An 18,349-nucleotide genomic window follows, 5' to 3' on the forward strand; every position below is an offset into this window, starting at 1 on the left:
ATGATCTTGGGCGCACCAAAAATTTTAAAAAAGTGAAATAGATGAAAATTTTTAAAAAATTAAACTCCATCTGGGTCGTGGACGAGGAATTGAAATCCTAATTACCTTGTCCTTGGCTAAGTATGCGGATTAAATGGGGTTACTTTTCTTAAAATAAATAATTTGGTTTTTTAAAATTAATAGCAATTACATCTGAGTTTTTGACAAGGGATTGAAATCCTAATCTCATAGTTAGAAGCTAAGTTTGCGGGTTCAATGAGATTGTTGCTCCATCCGGACTATAGACGAGGGGATTGAAATTCAAATCCTATCACAGTTATAGCTAATTTTGCGAGTAATTATTGGGGTTTAAAAATGTCAGGTTCAAAATCCGGCGGTGCGTAATAATAATCTCAAGGGAGGTGTGTAGGTTAGAGGTCGTTGGAAGGAATGGATCCATGAGAGTGACTCTTTCACTAATGTGTTATTAGGTCTCTAAGCAGTTTTGAAACGGATTCTATATAAGTTGCATGTAACTGAAATAACATTGCACACACACACATGTTCATGCTAAACCGAAGGTGTATTATGAACTGTTGAGAGCATTCGTGTTTTTAGTTGATAATAAAACTTCTTTTAGGCTGACACTTGCCATTAATCATTCCTAATTTGTTGTTTGTTGCATTGTTTGTCTTGCTCGAGGGCGAGCAATGTTTAAGTATAGGGGTGTTAATAAGTGCATTTTGTGTGCATTAGTTCGACCATGATATTTTTATGTCTATTTTGTGTGCATTCATATTGTTTTGTGTGTTTTTATGTGTTTTATTGCATGCAAGTTTATTTCATTCTTCAGGTTTTATTTGTAGGAAAAATGAAAATTAAAGGAGTTTTAAGGGCAAGAAAAGAAAAAAGAAAAGAAATAAGAAGAGATTGAAGGATTGAAGGCCTTGAAGATGAAAAGTAGAGCTGTTGGATAGAGCTGCTAAACAACATCTCTAAACAACGGCTCTATCCTACACCTCTAGAAGAAGCACTATTGCGCTAAAAAAGGCGCCTAGAATAAGCGTTATTACGCTAATGAACAGCTCTAAACTACATCACAAGAAGAAAGTGAAAGAAGCGCTACAACATAGCTCTATTGCACTAGGGAAAAGCGCTATTGCGCAAGAAAGCTGCGCTACTACGCTAGGTTGATGTGCCAGAGAAACTTGAGCAGATCATGTCTCGCTCGAGCGCATGATATTGCCGCTCGAGCGAGAATTACGAACAGGAAAGGTATCGAGGCAGAAGTGTGCTCGCTCGAGCGCACTTTTGTGCCGCTCGAGCGAGAGATCGCGAATCCAAAAAAATTATAATTTTGGAAATTAAAACTTTATTTCATGGGCTTTTTAAACCCATATAAAAGGAAATCATCAGACGAGAGAGGAGGGGAACACACACATCAGACAAAGAGGCGGCTACAGGTTGGGAGCAGAGAAAATTTCTACACTTTTTCTTCTTTTTTTTTCTTTATTTTATTTTTGAATTATAGTTTCAATGATTAAGTAATTTGTTTTCAACCAAGACGGTGAGATTGGGTCGAAAAATTTTATGTCGAACATGTGGATTTTGATTTGGGATTTTTTATTTTTATCTAGATTATTGATTGTTGGATTTATGTTTTGTCTTGTGAATAACCTGATCAATTATTTGCTTTTTTGTTAATTGATTCTGAGTCGACATAGGAGGAATTGATTTCGATCGCTCCAATAATTGACATATGGTAAAACCAACTAGAAATAGTATTCGGTTTCAGTATGCGGTTTTAAGTGAAAACTCAATTATCACAAATATTGAATGTGTTCATGTTCTATTAGAATTATGAAAATTAATCCGTCATAACTTGAATAGGTTTAACATGTTCTAGAAATATACTATTTAACAAGATAGGATAATTCACCATGATTTAGATTAAAATTGGATCTTAGATTTTGCCACTTGTTTGCACAAATTGTTCGGTATCAGCATGTGTCTTGGTTGTCTCATTTTAATTAAATTCACTGTTTAGATATTTTAATTATTATTTCTTTTTAATAATTTTATTTTTATTTAAATCATCTAAACCTTTTTATTATTTTGTCTAGATTAAGTAAAATAATCAAATCTTGAGAATTGACAATAGTCCCTGTGGGATCGATACTTGAACTCTCTGTCCACTTTACTATTACTTGACCTAGTATACTTGCTAGTAGACACCGAATTAAGCGGTCAAGCCAACATAGGGAGCATGCATGGAGAGATTGGCAAGATCAGACGTCACATGGTGAGTGGCACCGAAATCAAGGATCTAGTTAGATGGAGAGGATGGGGTAAGCATGTAGGCAGCAGCATGGGAGGCACGCGGGCCAAGATGAGGTGCATGCGTAGGTGCAGAAGCTGGTAGATATTGAAAATCCGGACAGCGGCGGGCAGAGTGGACCTGACGACTGCAAAGCTGGCAGAGCCCGAGATACGGGTGCGACGCACGCTGACCATGCGCCGTTTGGTTGGGATTCGACGGTGATCGAGAGAGCCAGGATCCAGGATGGCGGCTGATAGTAGTGGGTTGCGTAACGGCGGCAGGCGGCGGACAATGGTAGGATCTGTTAGAATGGGCGGAAGATAGAGTCGTGGCTGGAAGGGGGACGGTAGCATCCCAATGAGCAATAAGATGAGCTTCATGATTGAGGAGTTTTTCATGTAACTCCTCAAACGATATTGCAGTGTCTCACGCCTAGATGGCATTGGCGAGTTCCTTGTAGTCATCATCCAGACCATAGAGAACCTTGATGGTAAGGTTTTCAATATCAAGAGGTGCATTCATGAGAACGAGTTCATCAGCTTTGGATTTGATTAACTACATAAATTCAGTAATGGACTGAGAGCCCTTTATCGGATTTCGAAGTTGCGTCTTGAGTTGAGTGATGCGACCACAAGAGGGCTTGCCATAGGTGAGGGCAAGAAGGTTCCAGCCGACAGCAGAGGTAGTGGCAGTTAGGGGTGTGCAATGGTCGGTTCGGTTTGTTTTAACATATTTCGGTTCGGTGTTTCGGTTTATGGTTTTTCAAATTCCTAATCCGAAACCAAACCATTTTATTTCGATTTGGTTCGGTTATTTTTATTACGGTTTTGGTTATTACGGTCGGTTATTACGGTTTCAGTAACAATTTTACTTATAAATTAAGTTGTACGTTAAATTATTTAAAATAAATATAATAAAAAAAACAGTGATCAACCAAGTTTTTGATTATCTTAAAACATCATAATTAAGTAATAAAAATAGGCATAACTATGATTTTTGTAACCAATTTGTTAGTTATTTTACAGACATCAAAATAAAATAATAAAAAATATAACGATTGACGGTTACCAAGTTAGGTATTAACGGTGGAAAATTAAGAAGGGAGGAGGCAAATCTGTAAACCTAATAAAAATAACATATATTAATTATTTTTATTATTTATTATATTTTAAATGGTCGATTCGGTTATTTCGGTTTTTTAAAATTCAAAACCGTAAACCAAACCGAAAAAACTAAAAATATCAAAAACCAAAACCAAAACCAAAACCGACCGAAAAACCATTTAAACCGAACCAAAAAACCAAAATTTACGGTCCGGTCGATTTTTTTGGTTTGAACTATTTAATGCACACCCCTCCCTAGTGGCAGTTGCCATTAACGGAATCAATGAAGAAGACAACGATCCAATGATGATATTCAAGATCAACTGGTCTTGGCAGATCCAGAAGGTATACTCAGGATTGAGAGATTGAGTGGCGGCGGCGGCGACGATGGTGATGGTCTTGGCCGGACAAGGATGAGAACCATCAATAAAGCCAGGAAGATCATGACCTGTGAGAAGGGTCGTGAACTGCAGTTGCCAAGAGAGGTAGTTCAAAGAGGTGAGCTTCAAGGGCGCGTGGGCAGCAGCATTGAAGGAGATTGGAGAAGAAACAGTGCTGGTGGCAGCCATAGAGTCGATTGAAAAAAGGAAGATTTTTCGATGACGGGATGGCGGCGGCGGCTGGAGGCTTGGGTTGGCGTTTATTGGCCGTGGGCTCTTGATACCATGTAGAAACAAATGAGAAAATGTTATTTTCATATATCTAAAGAATGATTACAAAGGATATTTATACACAACAATAGACTAAAGAAAGATAAAGATTACAAAGAATAAAAGATTATAAGATAAAAGGAAACATAATATACAATAAATATACAATATATTCCAATATTGCATACTCCCAAACTATTTATAAGATTTCGAGAATACCTTCGTCCATTATCAGCCCGTTGATGTTGAATGTCCCAGAACTTGGACACAACTCTACTACGACTCCGGGACACCTTGCCAAGGCTCGCCCCATGCCAAAGATGGCTGGAACCCCTAAAACTACTCAAGAAACGAGATTGGAAGAGTGAACCGGCAAGTCAAAATGGGCTCCTGAATTCCTTATTTATAGACAGAGTTCGAAAGCTCCGAACTCCTCTTTGGAAGCTCCGAACATGCATGCCAGCCACGTCGCAGAAATGCAACGATCGAAAGCTCCGAACTCACCTTCGGACGTTCCGATATCCTATGTGTCCGAGCGAGTTGACACGTCGATAATGTGCATGACCTAACTCTGTTCGAAAGCTCCGATCGTACTTCGGACGTTTCGATCTCCCTAGAGCTTCTGAACTCCTTCGCCCCTTCCGATCACTTCGGACCATCCGATCCCTACAGGGCTTCGGTTCGGATCTTCCGAACCACCCGAGCCCAAATAAGCCCATTTACCACTTTTGGACATTTTGGATCCGATTTCTTGGTCTGTTTGACACAATTAAAATCTCTTAATCATGTTTTACTTGATCTAAACACATTTAGTCAAATTAATTATAAACAATATGTTTAACCAAATGAATCTTGTAAAATGGGACCAGACTACTACAAAAACTTATAATTTGCCTAGAGAACAAGCAACACATGAGTATTCTTTAAAATAAGAATCTTCTTGTTCTTTAATTGATGCCCATGAGAATTCTCAATATACTTTTTCGCATTATTGTAAAATTGGGATTTCTCTATTGATTATTCCAAGTCATAAAAATATTCATATCAATGAATTTCTTGGCTAACTGTTGAATCTGTCTCTCTACTATATTTATTTGATGTACTATAATCCAAAAGTAAATGTCGATAATTTTCAACAGTATATTTCCTTTTCCGACACTTCTTTTGTAATAAAAGATATTCTTTATCTCTTTGGCAAACAGTCTCAATATGATATCTACTTCGGCAGATATTTTGAAAGCTCAATAAATGAGAGAGTAACAAAATTTGTCTCTCCATATAATTTCTCTTTCCGAAACTTTCAATAATTCTTGTTATTTTCATAAATTTTGTTGACATAACTTTTTATCATTTGTAAATATGAAAAATATTTATTTCTTTGAATATGGAATGCGTCATTGTGCTGTCAACATGACATAAATCCTCATTGATTTTATGTCCAAAATACATATTCTATTTACAATAATAAAATCAACAAGAGTAAACAGATTATTCTTTTTCATAATAAAGACAATTTGAAATAAATAATTTTTATTCATAATATAAACAATCAAACCAACTTAAAATTTTCAATTAAACCAATAGTCAAATAAACCATATAAATAACTTATAAATATAAATCAAAATTAAATTGAAATAACCAAATAAAAGATAAATAAACATTCAATAATTTTGCATGATTCCTTCTCTAATCAAATTATCAATTCTCCCATTTGAGTATTCAAAGAAATCAGAAATATCAAAATGTGTTGAAAGATATGAGTCTTGGATCAAATATTCACCTTGATAAATAAAAGTAGTCTAAACATGTTTTATCTTTTCTTTTGATGCTTGATAAAACTAAACAAGGTGCTTAGACATACGACAATTAGTATACCAATGTTCTTTAACCCCACATTCATATCCTTATTTTTTGAATTATTTGATTTATCATTTTGACCACTTTCAACTTTTTTCTCTTGGTCATTACCCCACTTTTGATAAATTTTATCATTCTGATCTTTATGATTATAACCATCATCATAGTAACAATGTTTTTTTCATGACCAAGACCATATGCGTGAAAACACTATCGATCGTGCCTACGGCTACGACCACAACCGAATTCATTCTTATTTTGTTTCATATTTTCATTACGCATTGCCACATTCACTTCAAGGAATGAGTTGACACCAATGGACAAATTTCATGATTTTTCATCAATAATTTATTATTTTGCTAAGTCACAAACAAACATGAAATCAAATCAAAATACTTTTTGAAACATTCACTTCAAGGAATGGGTTGACACCAATGGACGAATTTCATGATTTTTCATCAATAATTTATTATTCTGCTCAATCACAAGCAAACATGAAATCAAATCAAAATACTTTTTAAAACATTTCTCCATATATTATTGTTGTTTGACGAAGTTGAAAATAAACAAAAATAATAAAAGTCATTTGTGGTCTTAAAATTTGAGAAGTGATGTTTTAAATGAGTTCCGAAATGGAATCTCATTCCAAATTAAAACCCTAAAAGTGCGACCGGATCAAGAGGACTATGACGATAGAAAGGAAGACCCTAAGTTATTGAATTTGATTTTCCCAAAAGATATAATAATAATCAAATGCTGCTAATAATCATTATTATATTTTGCTTTCTTAACTAATAGTAATAAAGAAGCTTTTCTTGTTCCAATCATCGTATTATTGTCGATTCAGCTCCACTCCAAACTCCCAACAGAATTTTGTTGACCGCTTTCTATTCAAAGTCCAACGACGCTTTTCACGCCTAATAAAGCTTCTCTAGTGCCTGATTCCTATTGGGAACCTACAACAGTAATGGCGGAGAGTAATAGTGTGGGAACAGTGCATCAAAATTCTCATCAAGAACATGAGAATGATGCCCATGAGGCTTATAATCAGGTGATTCTCTGATTTTATGCCTCTGGTTTCTGTGTATTTTTCATGGGTTTTTGGTTTTCTTGGTGATGGTGATGAGCATAAAACTTCTCAGTATGTGGGTTTCTTTGGTTCTTGTGTGTGTGAGCTTTGAGATGATGGCTACGAGAACTTTTTGAAAAGTTGGCTTTTGCCTTTCGCTTTGATTTTTGGAAATCTGGGTTGGTTTTGGTTGATTCAATATAAGTTTCGAGCATGATTTCCTGAGAAATCTTTGCCATTCTTTGCCCCAACAAATTTGTGGGTTTTTTTCGTTGATATGCGATACATGATGAGGGTTTATAGAATTATGGAATGGGGTGATTAATTAAGTTTTCCAGAAAATATGGGAATGCAATTCAAAATATCAGATATATGGTTGATGAAAAAGTTAACAGTCCAAGGCTCTGAACAGTGCTTAAACTTAAAAGGAATGTGATCATCTTAAAATTATGAGAAAATATAAAGGTCGGTTTTTTATGCAATTAATGTAGTCTCGGAAGCAGGTTGTGAGATTTTTATGCCATATATTGCTATTGTGAATGGAGTAAAGAGAGTTCCTGGATTATCTTGAAAGTTGAAATGCAGGTTTTGAATGGAGAAAATCAGTGCGTGTGAATCATCTTAAACTCTGGTATCAAAAAATGTGGAGATAAATCACTTATTGACTTAGATAGTAATTAAGATATACTTAATGAAATAAGTTGAAAATTGGAGTTTTCTAGTCACATTTTCTGTCTCTATAGCAGCACTTCCATGGTGTTCTTGGTAGTCAGTGTGACATTTAGCAACAATTCCCACTAAAATGTCCATGTACAAAATTACTTATTGCACTACTAAAGTAATCACTTTCTTGTCTGTTTTGTTTTTGTAAGATTTGTTATATCAACTTCGTCTTGATGATGCTTTTTTCCCGAGAATATGTAGAAAGTTGACGGTTAAAACAAGCTTGGTTTGCCTTGTTTTGCCAGGAACCTTGTCTGAAATATGAAATAGAAGAAACCACCATAATGCAGCAACACCCAAGACGGCCAAAACTTTTGTCGTTGGAAATACCTGTGCGTTCTTTGGAAAGTACGGTGTCCGATTTTACGAGGATTGATGTTCCGAGCCCAAATTCGATCAGAGCAGGATTGCCACCCAGACCAAATTCGGCAAGACTGATATCATCTGTTAGAAACTTGCTTCCCCAGAAAAGCTTCTCAGGTTGCAAAATCCTATCTCAGGATGATGGTAAAAAAGTTCTGATTACCCCGGATACACCTCTTTCAGACAAGCCCACGACTTCAAGGTCGTTTTCTCTAAACAAAATGTTATTCTCTTCAACAAAATCAGCACATTCTTTACCTGTCACACCAATTCCAGATATTGATCCTAAGTCCTCACATGAAAATAACAATAATCATCAAATTAAGACACCTGTAAGTTTTCTAAGTTCTTATAACTAGAAAAGTCAGTGTATTTTTGTTTATCAATATTCCGTCCTAACTGAATTGTGATTGTGTTCAGATAACAGAAGTTAAACAACACATGATGCGATCATTTTCTGTCCCAGTTAATGTTAAGACAAGAAGCTTGAGGGGGGCAGATTCTTCGGGGGGTTTGATTCGTGTAATATCAAAAAATCAGTTGGCAAGATCAGTCGAAACTGCCTCTACAGATATATCCCCTGACAGTGAATCTGGTGCTGCATCCATGACTGATGTGCTCATAGAATTTAAAATTATTGTAGTGTTTTCCTTGTAAAATCCAAACAAAGTATTTTTAATCAATGGACCTATATGCATGTCAAACACACATTAATGCAAACTCAGTGCTTTTATAATGAAAATCAATTGGCTAGATTAGTTGGCGCTGCCTCCACGGATGCATCTCTTGACAATTAATCTGGTGCTAAGTCCAGGAGTGTTTTGCTTAGAGTTCAGAAAAGTTTGTGTTATGCTTGTACATTTAACCATTATAATATAATTATAATTGCAATCAATGGGGCTTCATGCATGTCAACCATACGGCAAAAGCTGAGCTTAGTGCTTTTATATTGAAAATCGGTTGGCTAGATCAGTTGACACTGCCTCCACAGAAACATCCCCTGACAGTGAATCTGGAACTTCGACCATGCAGATTGTGCTCATAGAGTTCAAAAAAACTTTCATGTCGAAAATCCAGATTTAATGTCTTTTACCAGGGCACCTATATATATATATATATATATATATACAGATCCGATCCCCTCCAACCCAGGGTGCAGGAAAACTGTGTGCGACCACTAAAACCCGGTAGTGGGTTTTAGTGGTTTTTGTTTTTTTTTTTGCACCACTAAAGTCTAAAACCCACTACTGGGTTTTAGTGGTCGCAGACTAGGGTGTAGGGGATCAAAATTATATATATATATATATATATATATATATATATGAAGCACACCACAAATGCTGTGTTTGATGCTTTTATTAATGACCTTCAGCATGTTATGATCTTTGGAGGCAAATCACGTACTTCATTTTCAGTGTATAAGGAGTGGAGGTAGAAACTTTCTATTTGTCACCATTTTTTGTGGGTTTTGTTTTTTCTGTTATGTTCCTTGGTTAATATATTTTTTCCCTCTAGTTACGAATTGTAGCATATGTACTTCATATAGATGATGGTGAAGACATTCCAGAAGAAGAAGCTGTATGCAGAATTTGTTTCGTTGAGCTTGGAGAAGGGGGTGAAACATTGAAGATGGAGTGCAGCTGCAAAGGAGAGCTTGCACTTTGCCACAAGGATTGTGCCGTGAAGTGGTTTAGCATCAAAGGTAATAAAACCTGTGATGTTTGTAAGCAGGATGTCCGTAACCTCCCTGTTACTTTGCTTAAAATACAAAATCCTCCGGTTGCCACGAGAAGATCTCATGCTGGACAGCAGCAAAGGGAAGTTGCTCGCTATAGGTAAGTTAAATCTCTCTTATATGAATAGTTTGTCTCTGTTTAGCTGGTATCACCAATCAATCTCTACTTTTTGCATGCTATCTTGCTGCTTCGTTGACTTAATTTGATTGCTGGGTCATCTTTCTCCTTATAGTCCTTGCATCTTTGTTGTCTATGTCTAATCGTCATATCTTTTATGATCTGTAAATGAGGCTCTGTATAAGCCAGTCTTCGGGATTTCAATACCGAGATGACGCACAAACTAGTTAAAATGTGAATAAAAGAAATTCAAACCCGAGTGTTTGGAAAGTGGAGATTGTGTGGGTTGTGAATATTATTCATGGATTCTTGATTTGTTCTTACTAAAGATACGAGCCTTTTTGCAATCTGAGATAGCTAAATATCGAAAAAACAAATCACTTTAAAATTTCAAGATAATCCGGTGAAGCTAAACCCTGAAGATATATTCTCTCAAATTATTGTTCCAACATCATGTAAAGTCATAATACATAAACCACAGAATTCTAGCTAGACCTCGAAAGCTAACTTTGAAGGTATGGGAGGTTAAAAGCCACACAAGTCAGATAACAAACTGAAACACCTTTTGATGTGGGACTAATGAATGTCAAAACACCACGCCACACTCACGATGATAGTGCTCATGCATATTGGCGTTGCACTTTCTCCACCTAGTATGATTAAGAAGTGCAGTGCTGTCTTCTGTTACAGAAGGGAGGCTGTATCAGATTATTCAGGTCAATCCATGCGGCCATAGTAACCGGGCCCATGTATAAAGTTTACACCAGGAGGCAAAGGCCCGTATAGAAAGGGAGTGAAAGTTGTTACGTGACGTAACTTATGTCACAAAGGCAGGAGGTTAGGGGAATAAAAAGAAATGGGGAGGGAGAATGGGGAGTTAGTTAGAGAATACTTTTGTTAGTGAACTCTCGTTTGAAAGTGGGGGCAGGGTAGAGAGTTGAGTGCTTTCTTTCTTGTTTAGCTTCATATAGTATTGAGACTTGAGAGTTGTATTTCCCCTTTGAGAATATTAATCAGTTTATATAAATCATATAATTACAGAATTATTTTGCCTTTGTAAATCTCCACTGTGGTCATATCATCTTCTCTGCTCAGCCACACAATTTAAACTGGGGCGCAGTAGTTAAAAATTGAAATGTCTGCTTTTGTTTGGTCATTGAGAGAATCCTACACAACAGTTACTTATCCAGGTGGAAGGGACCAAAAACCTTATGAACCGCACATTATATTCCCGCAGTATCTTAAGTGCCCATTTTGCAATGTGAGCAATGCTTTGCTGATATTGATTAGGTTTGATATATCTGTTTTTTTTATATTTTTGGACATAGTTATGCTTCATGAGAGAGATGGACGAAGCGTTATACAAGGACTTGATATATCTGGTTTGATAGACCCAAGTTTCCGCCAAATTAAAGGGGCCTCTTTTTTCCTTTTTTTTTTTTGGTAGTGTACTTTCTGAAAATTTTAACATTGTTGGTCAACCCTTCTTTCTTAATTGTTATCTAACTTGTCAATTTTAAACTCTAGCTTGGACAATACCTAAGGTTGTAACTTGTACATGTAATCATCTCAAATATTTCTGTCACCCTGACACACTAAAGACATCACCTATCTTGGTGTTTTCTACCTGTGGAACGTCAGTTGCTTCCTCCTGTTGAACATTTTAAGATTTTTCTTTTCCTTTATAGATTTATTATATTTAATTGCAACAGTTTCAAAAGCATTTATGGACATAATTCTTATGCTTAAAAAACTGCTAGCGAAATTGGATGTCCTTGTTGATTTTGTAAACTTAATGTCTATTCTTGACAGGGTCTGGCAGGATGTCCCAGTTCTTGTTATGGTCAGCATGCTTGCATATTTCTGTTTTTTGGAACAGCTTTTGGTAATTCTCTTTCATTTCTTTTTTCATTTTGAATTTACCCATATCTGTGTTTGTCAGCAAATGTTCCTAAATTCTTGTTAACTGATCAAGTTCTTCAAGATTCAAATTATTCCCCACTCTACTAGCAATCCTTCATGGTTTTCTTTTTAATTGTATGTATGATAGTTTGACTCTTCCAGAAGAGCGGTGAGATCTTCATTGGTTACATGATGCTCTATGAAGCTACTACAGGACTGGACTTGTAACTATTTTTGGACATAGTGAACTAGCAATGTTATGAAACATAATGTCTGATCACATATTGTGCCTTGGAATACAAAATCGATAAGGCATTAAAGGTTTTTGATGGTTGTGCGAAAATCATGGCCTTATCTTTAGAATGCTGGGCTTGCAGTTTGCCCCCTTAGCGGAATGCAGATTGATGGCTTCTTGTTGGTGCAGCTGTATACACTGGCACAGAAATACATCTGCATAAAGGATGGACGAGATTTGCTAGTTTTAGGGATGGAAAGGAAAGATGCTCATAACATAACAATGATCTCTAGATAGCCGTTTGTAGTGATATGATCCCACTGCAACTTTAAACTTCCACTGATTTGATCCCACTTCATCCATTGGATTTATTAAACTGATTCATTTAACAAGATTGTTTTTCACATTTGGACTAGTGAAACTGACAACACTGTATGCACTAAGCATCTCATCTTAGAGCAATGGGCCTTATTATGCTATGTATATTCTCCTGTATGCTATCTCTGATCTCAAATTTCAAGTTTTGTTCCCAATCACCTTAAAGATTTTCTACTATCACAGGTAGCTGACATGGGAGCTCGAGCTCTTGCAATATCATTGCCATTTTCGTGTGTTTTAGGACTTCTTTCATCTATGATAGCATCTACTATGGGTAAGCTACTCAGCTAACCACATTTATTGGTTGAATCAACGAATATTTTTACTTAGTAAATTAGCATTTAATGTGTGACTCCTCATTCCTTTTCTCATCTCTTCTTTCTTTCTTTTTCTTTGAGACGGGTAGTGTTATTAGTTTACTAAAGGGCAGCAACGACTGCCTCCCACTTGCTCCAAAAAAATTTTCAATTCGTCTCAGTGTGCTTATCATCTACAAAATTAGCAAGAGAACTGTTGTTACCCATGAGGACAATTTAAGAAATGATCCTGGTCAAAATTCGTACTTAATTATAACCTTCTTTAACTTTTTTTTTAACATGTTACCTTCGAATTTGCAAAGAACAAATTGGACATGCAGCATGCTTAAAAAAAATACACACATGGTTCAATGTTTAAAAAATGAGGTCATATTTTGAAATTGAAATTTTTAAGAGGTTGTATAGAATATTTTGAAAGCAAAATTTGTTAGAGGTTGTGTACAAAATGTCCGTTGCTTAGTAGAAAGTAGAAAACGCAAAAGTTCTTTCTTTTGAGCATATATTTTCTTTCTTCCAAGCATTTTCTCATTCTATGGTAAGCCAGATACAAAGTTTTGGTTCCCTTCCTTGGTCCTCAGTTAATTTGTAAAGCTTCAGATACAAAGATCGCCATCTTTTTAGAAGCCCTTGTTTAGCAATCGGCGTTGTCATGTATGATATACGTGAACCTACCAAACATAAGATTGGGTTTGCAATCTTTGATGTTATAAATCTTCTCACTGGGCTTGCCATTTAAAGTGAATTTTCGAAGCATTGAGCCCTAGCAAGAGCTTGTTGTGATTGCTTTTGTCATCTTTCAGTGTTATGGCTTTCGACCTGAACAAATTACAGGAGTTTCAGGATTAACTGGCTTAGATTTGAATGGTTTATTTAGGGATGCTAAAATTCACTAGAAAATGGCGCTGATTCGGCCACAGTTCATGTAATAGGTAGAAGTCATCATGCAGATGCTTTCAATGCATCCAAAAAAGTTATAATAAATACGGAAATCTGAGAGTTCAGTTTGTATACAGCTTTGTACAAATCACTTGATCATTCAAACGGGTTAAATAACTTAATATGTTCTGCTATCTTTTGTCTCGAAAAATGACTCAGATTTACTTCAGTTGAGAGTCTGAAGTTTGATAATACTTACTTTTCAGTACAGAATTTTTAAAATCTATTCTATTAAAGATGCTTGAAGTTGCTTGGGCTCAAGGGTTCAAGGAGATCAAGTAGGAAAAATAACTCTACTTCAATCTTGATGGCTAAAAGATTTCAATCTTGATGCTTAACAAAATAGGGGATCCATTTTCTAATGATATCAGCTTCCCATTAAGGTAAAATGTAATTAACTTCTCATTGTATTAACTAAATTTTTAAGTGGACGAGATGGTAAAGCGAGAAACAAGTAACAACATAGCGTAATATTGGTGTTGCTGGTTGTAAAAATGATGTTCATCACAGAAATGTTTACTAGCTTAAACGTTTGGTATTCTCTCTTAATTTAGAATTGTGTTATTCGCCCATTTTAGAGTAAAAACACTTTTTTTTTTGTTTTAGTCATTTGCTTACCCCTTTAGTGTTGCTTATTTGAAATCTTCTCTCTTCAAAAGATTCATGTTTTGGGTGAAACTACAATGGCTTATCTTATAATTGACAGTGAGCAAGGGGTACATTTGGGCTTATGCTTCATTCCAGTTTGCGATAGTGATCCTGTTCGCTCATATATTCTATACAGTGGTGAGACACAACTGTTCATCATCTGCTTAATCCAGTGTCTTAACTCTCTGCATGTTTGACTAGAATTCATTTGAATATACCCTTTTCAGCAATAAATTTTTTGGGCTTGTTTTAATCGATAACATGCTAACCCATTACAGCTCAAAGTAAACTCTATTCTTTCTATTCTGCTTTCGTCGTTCACTGGGTTTGGAATCGCAATCAGCACCAACTCACTTCTTGTCGAGTACTTGCGTTGGAGAGAAAGCCGTCATCTCCATTCTTCAGCACAACAAAGAAGCAACACTGTGCGGTCGCGAAGTGAGCAGAGGCATCACCAACACCGGCATCTGCATCAGTACCGAACTCGTCAACTTCATCACCAACATCTGCAACCAGCTACCCAAGTTCATGACTTCGATCAAGTAACTCAGAATCCAACACATCATATGCCTGTTGGATCATCCCAAATCACTGGGCAGCAGCAGGAAACTATACCGCAGAACGTTTAAGCCTCATATATTGAGTCATTCTGTAGATTTTGTAGTTGAAGGATTGGGTCCCATCTTTGAAGATTTGGGGTGGTACAAATGTAATGAAGTAATGCTCTTAAGTTATAAACAAACTGTGAAAGTTATTTTGGGGAGGTAATTTAACTTCTGCTTTAACTTTTCTTAAAAATAATGCTGCTATGCAAAAGACATGCATTCAAGAGTTTCTAGTTTCACGAAGTGAAGCATACATAATAAGGTTGATACGAATAGTGCAACTAAAAAAAGAAGAGATTAAAGACGCACATGACTACTTGGGTTTAATGTAGTCTCGACGAATTTATATGATCTCGTTACAAATTAATATGAGGCTGTAATTCTTTAGTTAAGTTTAAAATTAAATATGAACTGAAGTGCATGTTTAAATTGAGATCAATTCATTCAAAACTAAAACATGTTCTTCATGATGAGAGATCTTCTGCATGTAAAGTAGAGATAGACACCGCCAACATCGTTTGATATGTGCCCCGATAAAGTTTATTTTTTGTTGATAAGTTTATCTTTAATTGAATAATATTTGTTTAGATATAGATTTGATTTATATTTGGTATGATAGGATTGTGGGAATATTATCCCAGATTTGTTAGGATTTGGTCTTATAAAAGGATGAATGTAGGGGTAAAGTTTTTTCATTGTGTATTGTGTATATACATCTTTACCCTTTCATTTTATATAAATAAGATAATAATGAGGACTATATAAGTAAAATTACAAAAAAAAGGGCCAAAGTTGAAAAATGCACAAGACAATTAATGTAATAATTGTGCATATAACTTCTATTTTAATGAACTCTATTTAATTCTTTTTCTTTCATTTCAATTCTTTCATATTATTAATTGGAACTAATTTTCATACATACATTTTTTATTTTATTTTATTTTTACTATAAAAGGATGAATGTATGGGTAAAATTTTTTCATTGTGTATATACATCTTTACCCTTTCATTCTGTATAAATAAGATAATAATGAGGGCTATATAAGTAAAATTACAAAAAAAAAAGGGACAAAGTTGAAAAATGCACAAGACAATTAATGTAATAATTACACACATAACTTCTATTTTAATGAACTCTATTTAATTCTTTTTCTTTCATTTCAATTCTTTCATATTATTAATTAGAACAAATTTTCATACATACATTTTATATTTATTATATTTTTTTAAATTTCGTCCATTATTTCTAATATTTAAATATAAATTTTTTAATAATATATTAATATTATTCAATCAAATAATAGAATATTGTCACCTTGCAAACAAATGCATACACTAAATTTATATACATTTTGTCCATTTTACTTTATTTCTACTATTAATTGTGCTGAATTTTGATACATTAATTTTATATGTTATTTTATTTCTATTTCTGCTATAAGACACCGTTTGTTTTGAGATATGGTATAAGTAATATAAAGATAAGTAATATAATGTAATAAAAATAATTAAGAAATGATAGTTAAAATAGTATTGGATTTGATTGATAAATTATAATTTATTTGATTTGATTGATTAAATTTTATATAAAAATGTTAAATGACTATTTTTTTCCTTTTAACAATAAATAAAATAAAAATTATATTATTTATAAGAGGTAATATAGTAATTTAAATTCAATGATTTGATTGATGTAAGATAAATAATTAATGATTTGATTGATGTAAAATAAATAGTTAATATGTGGATAAATAATATGATGAGAAGAATGTGGTATGAGATGAGATGAGTTATACATGTATTAGTAATACGATGAACAGAACGGTACCTAAAAGTATAGTGTATGGGTAAATAATAGAATATTGTCACCTTGCAAACAAATGCATACACTAAATTTATATACATTTTGACAAATTCTCAAAAAATATTTAAAGTAAATAGACTCTATTTAATTCTATGACTTTCATTTTAGTTATATCTTACTATTAATTGTGTCAAATATATGTCATATATATAATTTATATGTTCTTCCACCTTGCAAACAAATGCATAGGGGTAAAGTTTTTTCATTGTATATATACATCTTTACCCTTTCATTCTATATAAATAAGATAATAATGAGGGCTATATAAGTAAAATTACAAAAAAGAAAGGGACAAAGTTGAAAAATGCACAAGACAATTAATGTAATAATTGCACATATAACTTCTATTTTAATGAACTCTATTTAATTCTTTTTCTTTCATTTCAATTCTTTCATATTATTAATTGGAACAAATTTTCATACATACATTTTATATTTATTATATTTTTTAATTTCGTCCATTATTTCTAATATTTCAATATAAATTTTTTAATAATATATTAATATTACTCAATCAAATAATAGAATATTGTCACCTTGAAAACAAATTCATACACTAAATTTATATACATTCCATTTTACTTCCTTTATACTATTAATTGTGTTGAATTTTGATACATTAATTTTATATGTTATTTTATTTCTATTTCTACTATAAAAGTATAATGTAGGGATAAATAATAGAATATTTTCACCTTGCAAACAAATGCATACACTAAATTTATATACATTTTGACAAATTCTCAAAAAACATTTAAAGTAAATAGACTCTATTTAATTCTATAACTTTCATTTTAGTTCTATCTTACTGTTAATTGTGTCAAATATATATCATATATAAAATTTATATGTACTTCCACCTTGAAAACAAATGCATACACTAAATTTATATACATTTTGATAAATTCTCAAAAAATATTTAAAGTAAATAGACTCTATTTAATTTTATAACTTTCATTTTAGTTCTATCTTACTATTAATTGTGTCAAATATCTGTTATACATAAAATTTATATGTTCTTCCACTTCACTTTCTTCCTACTATTAATTGTGTTGAATTTTCATGCATTAATTTTATATGTTATTTTATTTTTTTTCATTTCGTCCATGAATTTGCAATATTCCAATATAAATTTTGTAATAATATATTAATACCATTCAAAGAATAGATTATTGTTATCAATAAATAGTATGATTGTAACAGTAAAGTTTCTCAAAAAAATATTTAAAATAAATAAACAAAACTTAATGGAATCTATTTAATTTTATAGCTTTCACTTTAGATATATCCTACTGTTAATTTTGTCAAATATCTGTCATACGTAAAATTTATATGTATTTCTACTTTATTTCTCTCCTACTATTATTAGTGTCAAATTTTGATACATGCATTTTATATGTTATTATACATCATTTCGTCCATGTATTTACAATATTCTAATATAAATTTTGTAATAATATATTAATATCAATCAAATAATAGATTATTGTCATCAATAAATAATAGTGATTGTAACAGCAAAGTTTCTCAATAAATATTTAAAGTA

General features: G+C 33.5%; 1 protein-coding gene across 1 annotated transcript; it reads left to right on the forward strand.

Annotated features, from left to right (window-relative positions):
• Positions 1-6,721: 6,721 nt before the first annotated feature.
• LOC140880967 (uncharacterized) lies at positions 6,722-15,208 on the forward strand. Its single transcript, XM_073285884.1, has 8 exons — positions 6,722-6,961; positions 7,948-8,397; positions 8,486-8,660; positions 9,612-9,900; positions 11,731-11,803; positions 12,617-12,707; positions 14,393-14,472; positions 14,613-15,208. Exons 1-8 carry the CDS (start codon positions 6,878-6,880, stop codon positions 14,961-14,963), a joined length of 1,593 nt encoding a protein of 530 aa, XP_073141985.1. The 5' UTR covers positions 6,722-6,877; the 3' UTR covers positions 14,964-15,208.
• The last annotated feature ends 3,141 nt before the right edge of the window (positions 15,209-18,349 follow it).

Source organism: Henckelia pumila, chromosome 2, assembly GCF_033568475.1.
Source record: "Henckelia pumila isolate YLH828 chromosome 2, ASM3356847v2, whole genome shotgun sequence".
In the NCBI taxonomy this organism is placed as follows: Eukaryota; Viridiplantae; Streptophyta; class Magnoliopsida; order Lamiales; family Gesneriaceae; genus Henckelia; species Henckelia pumila.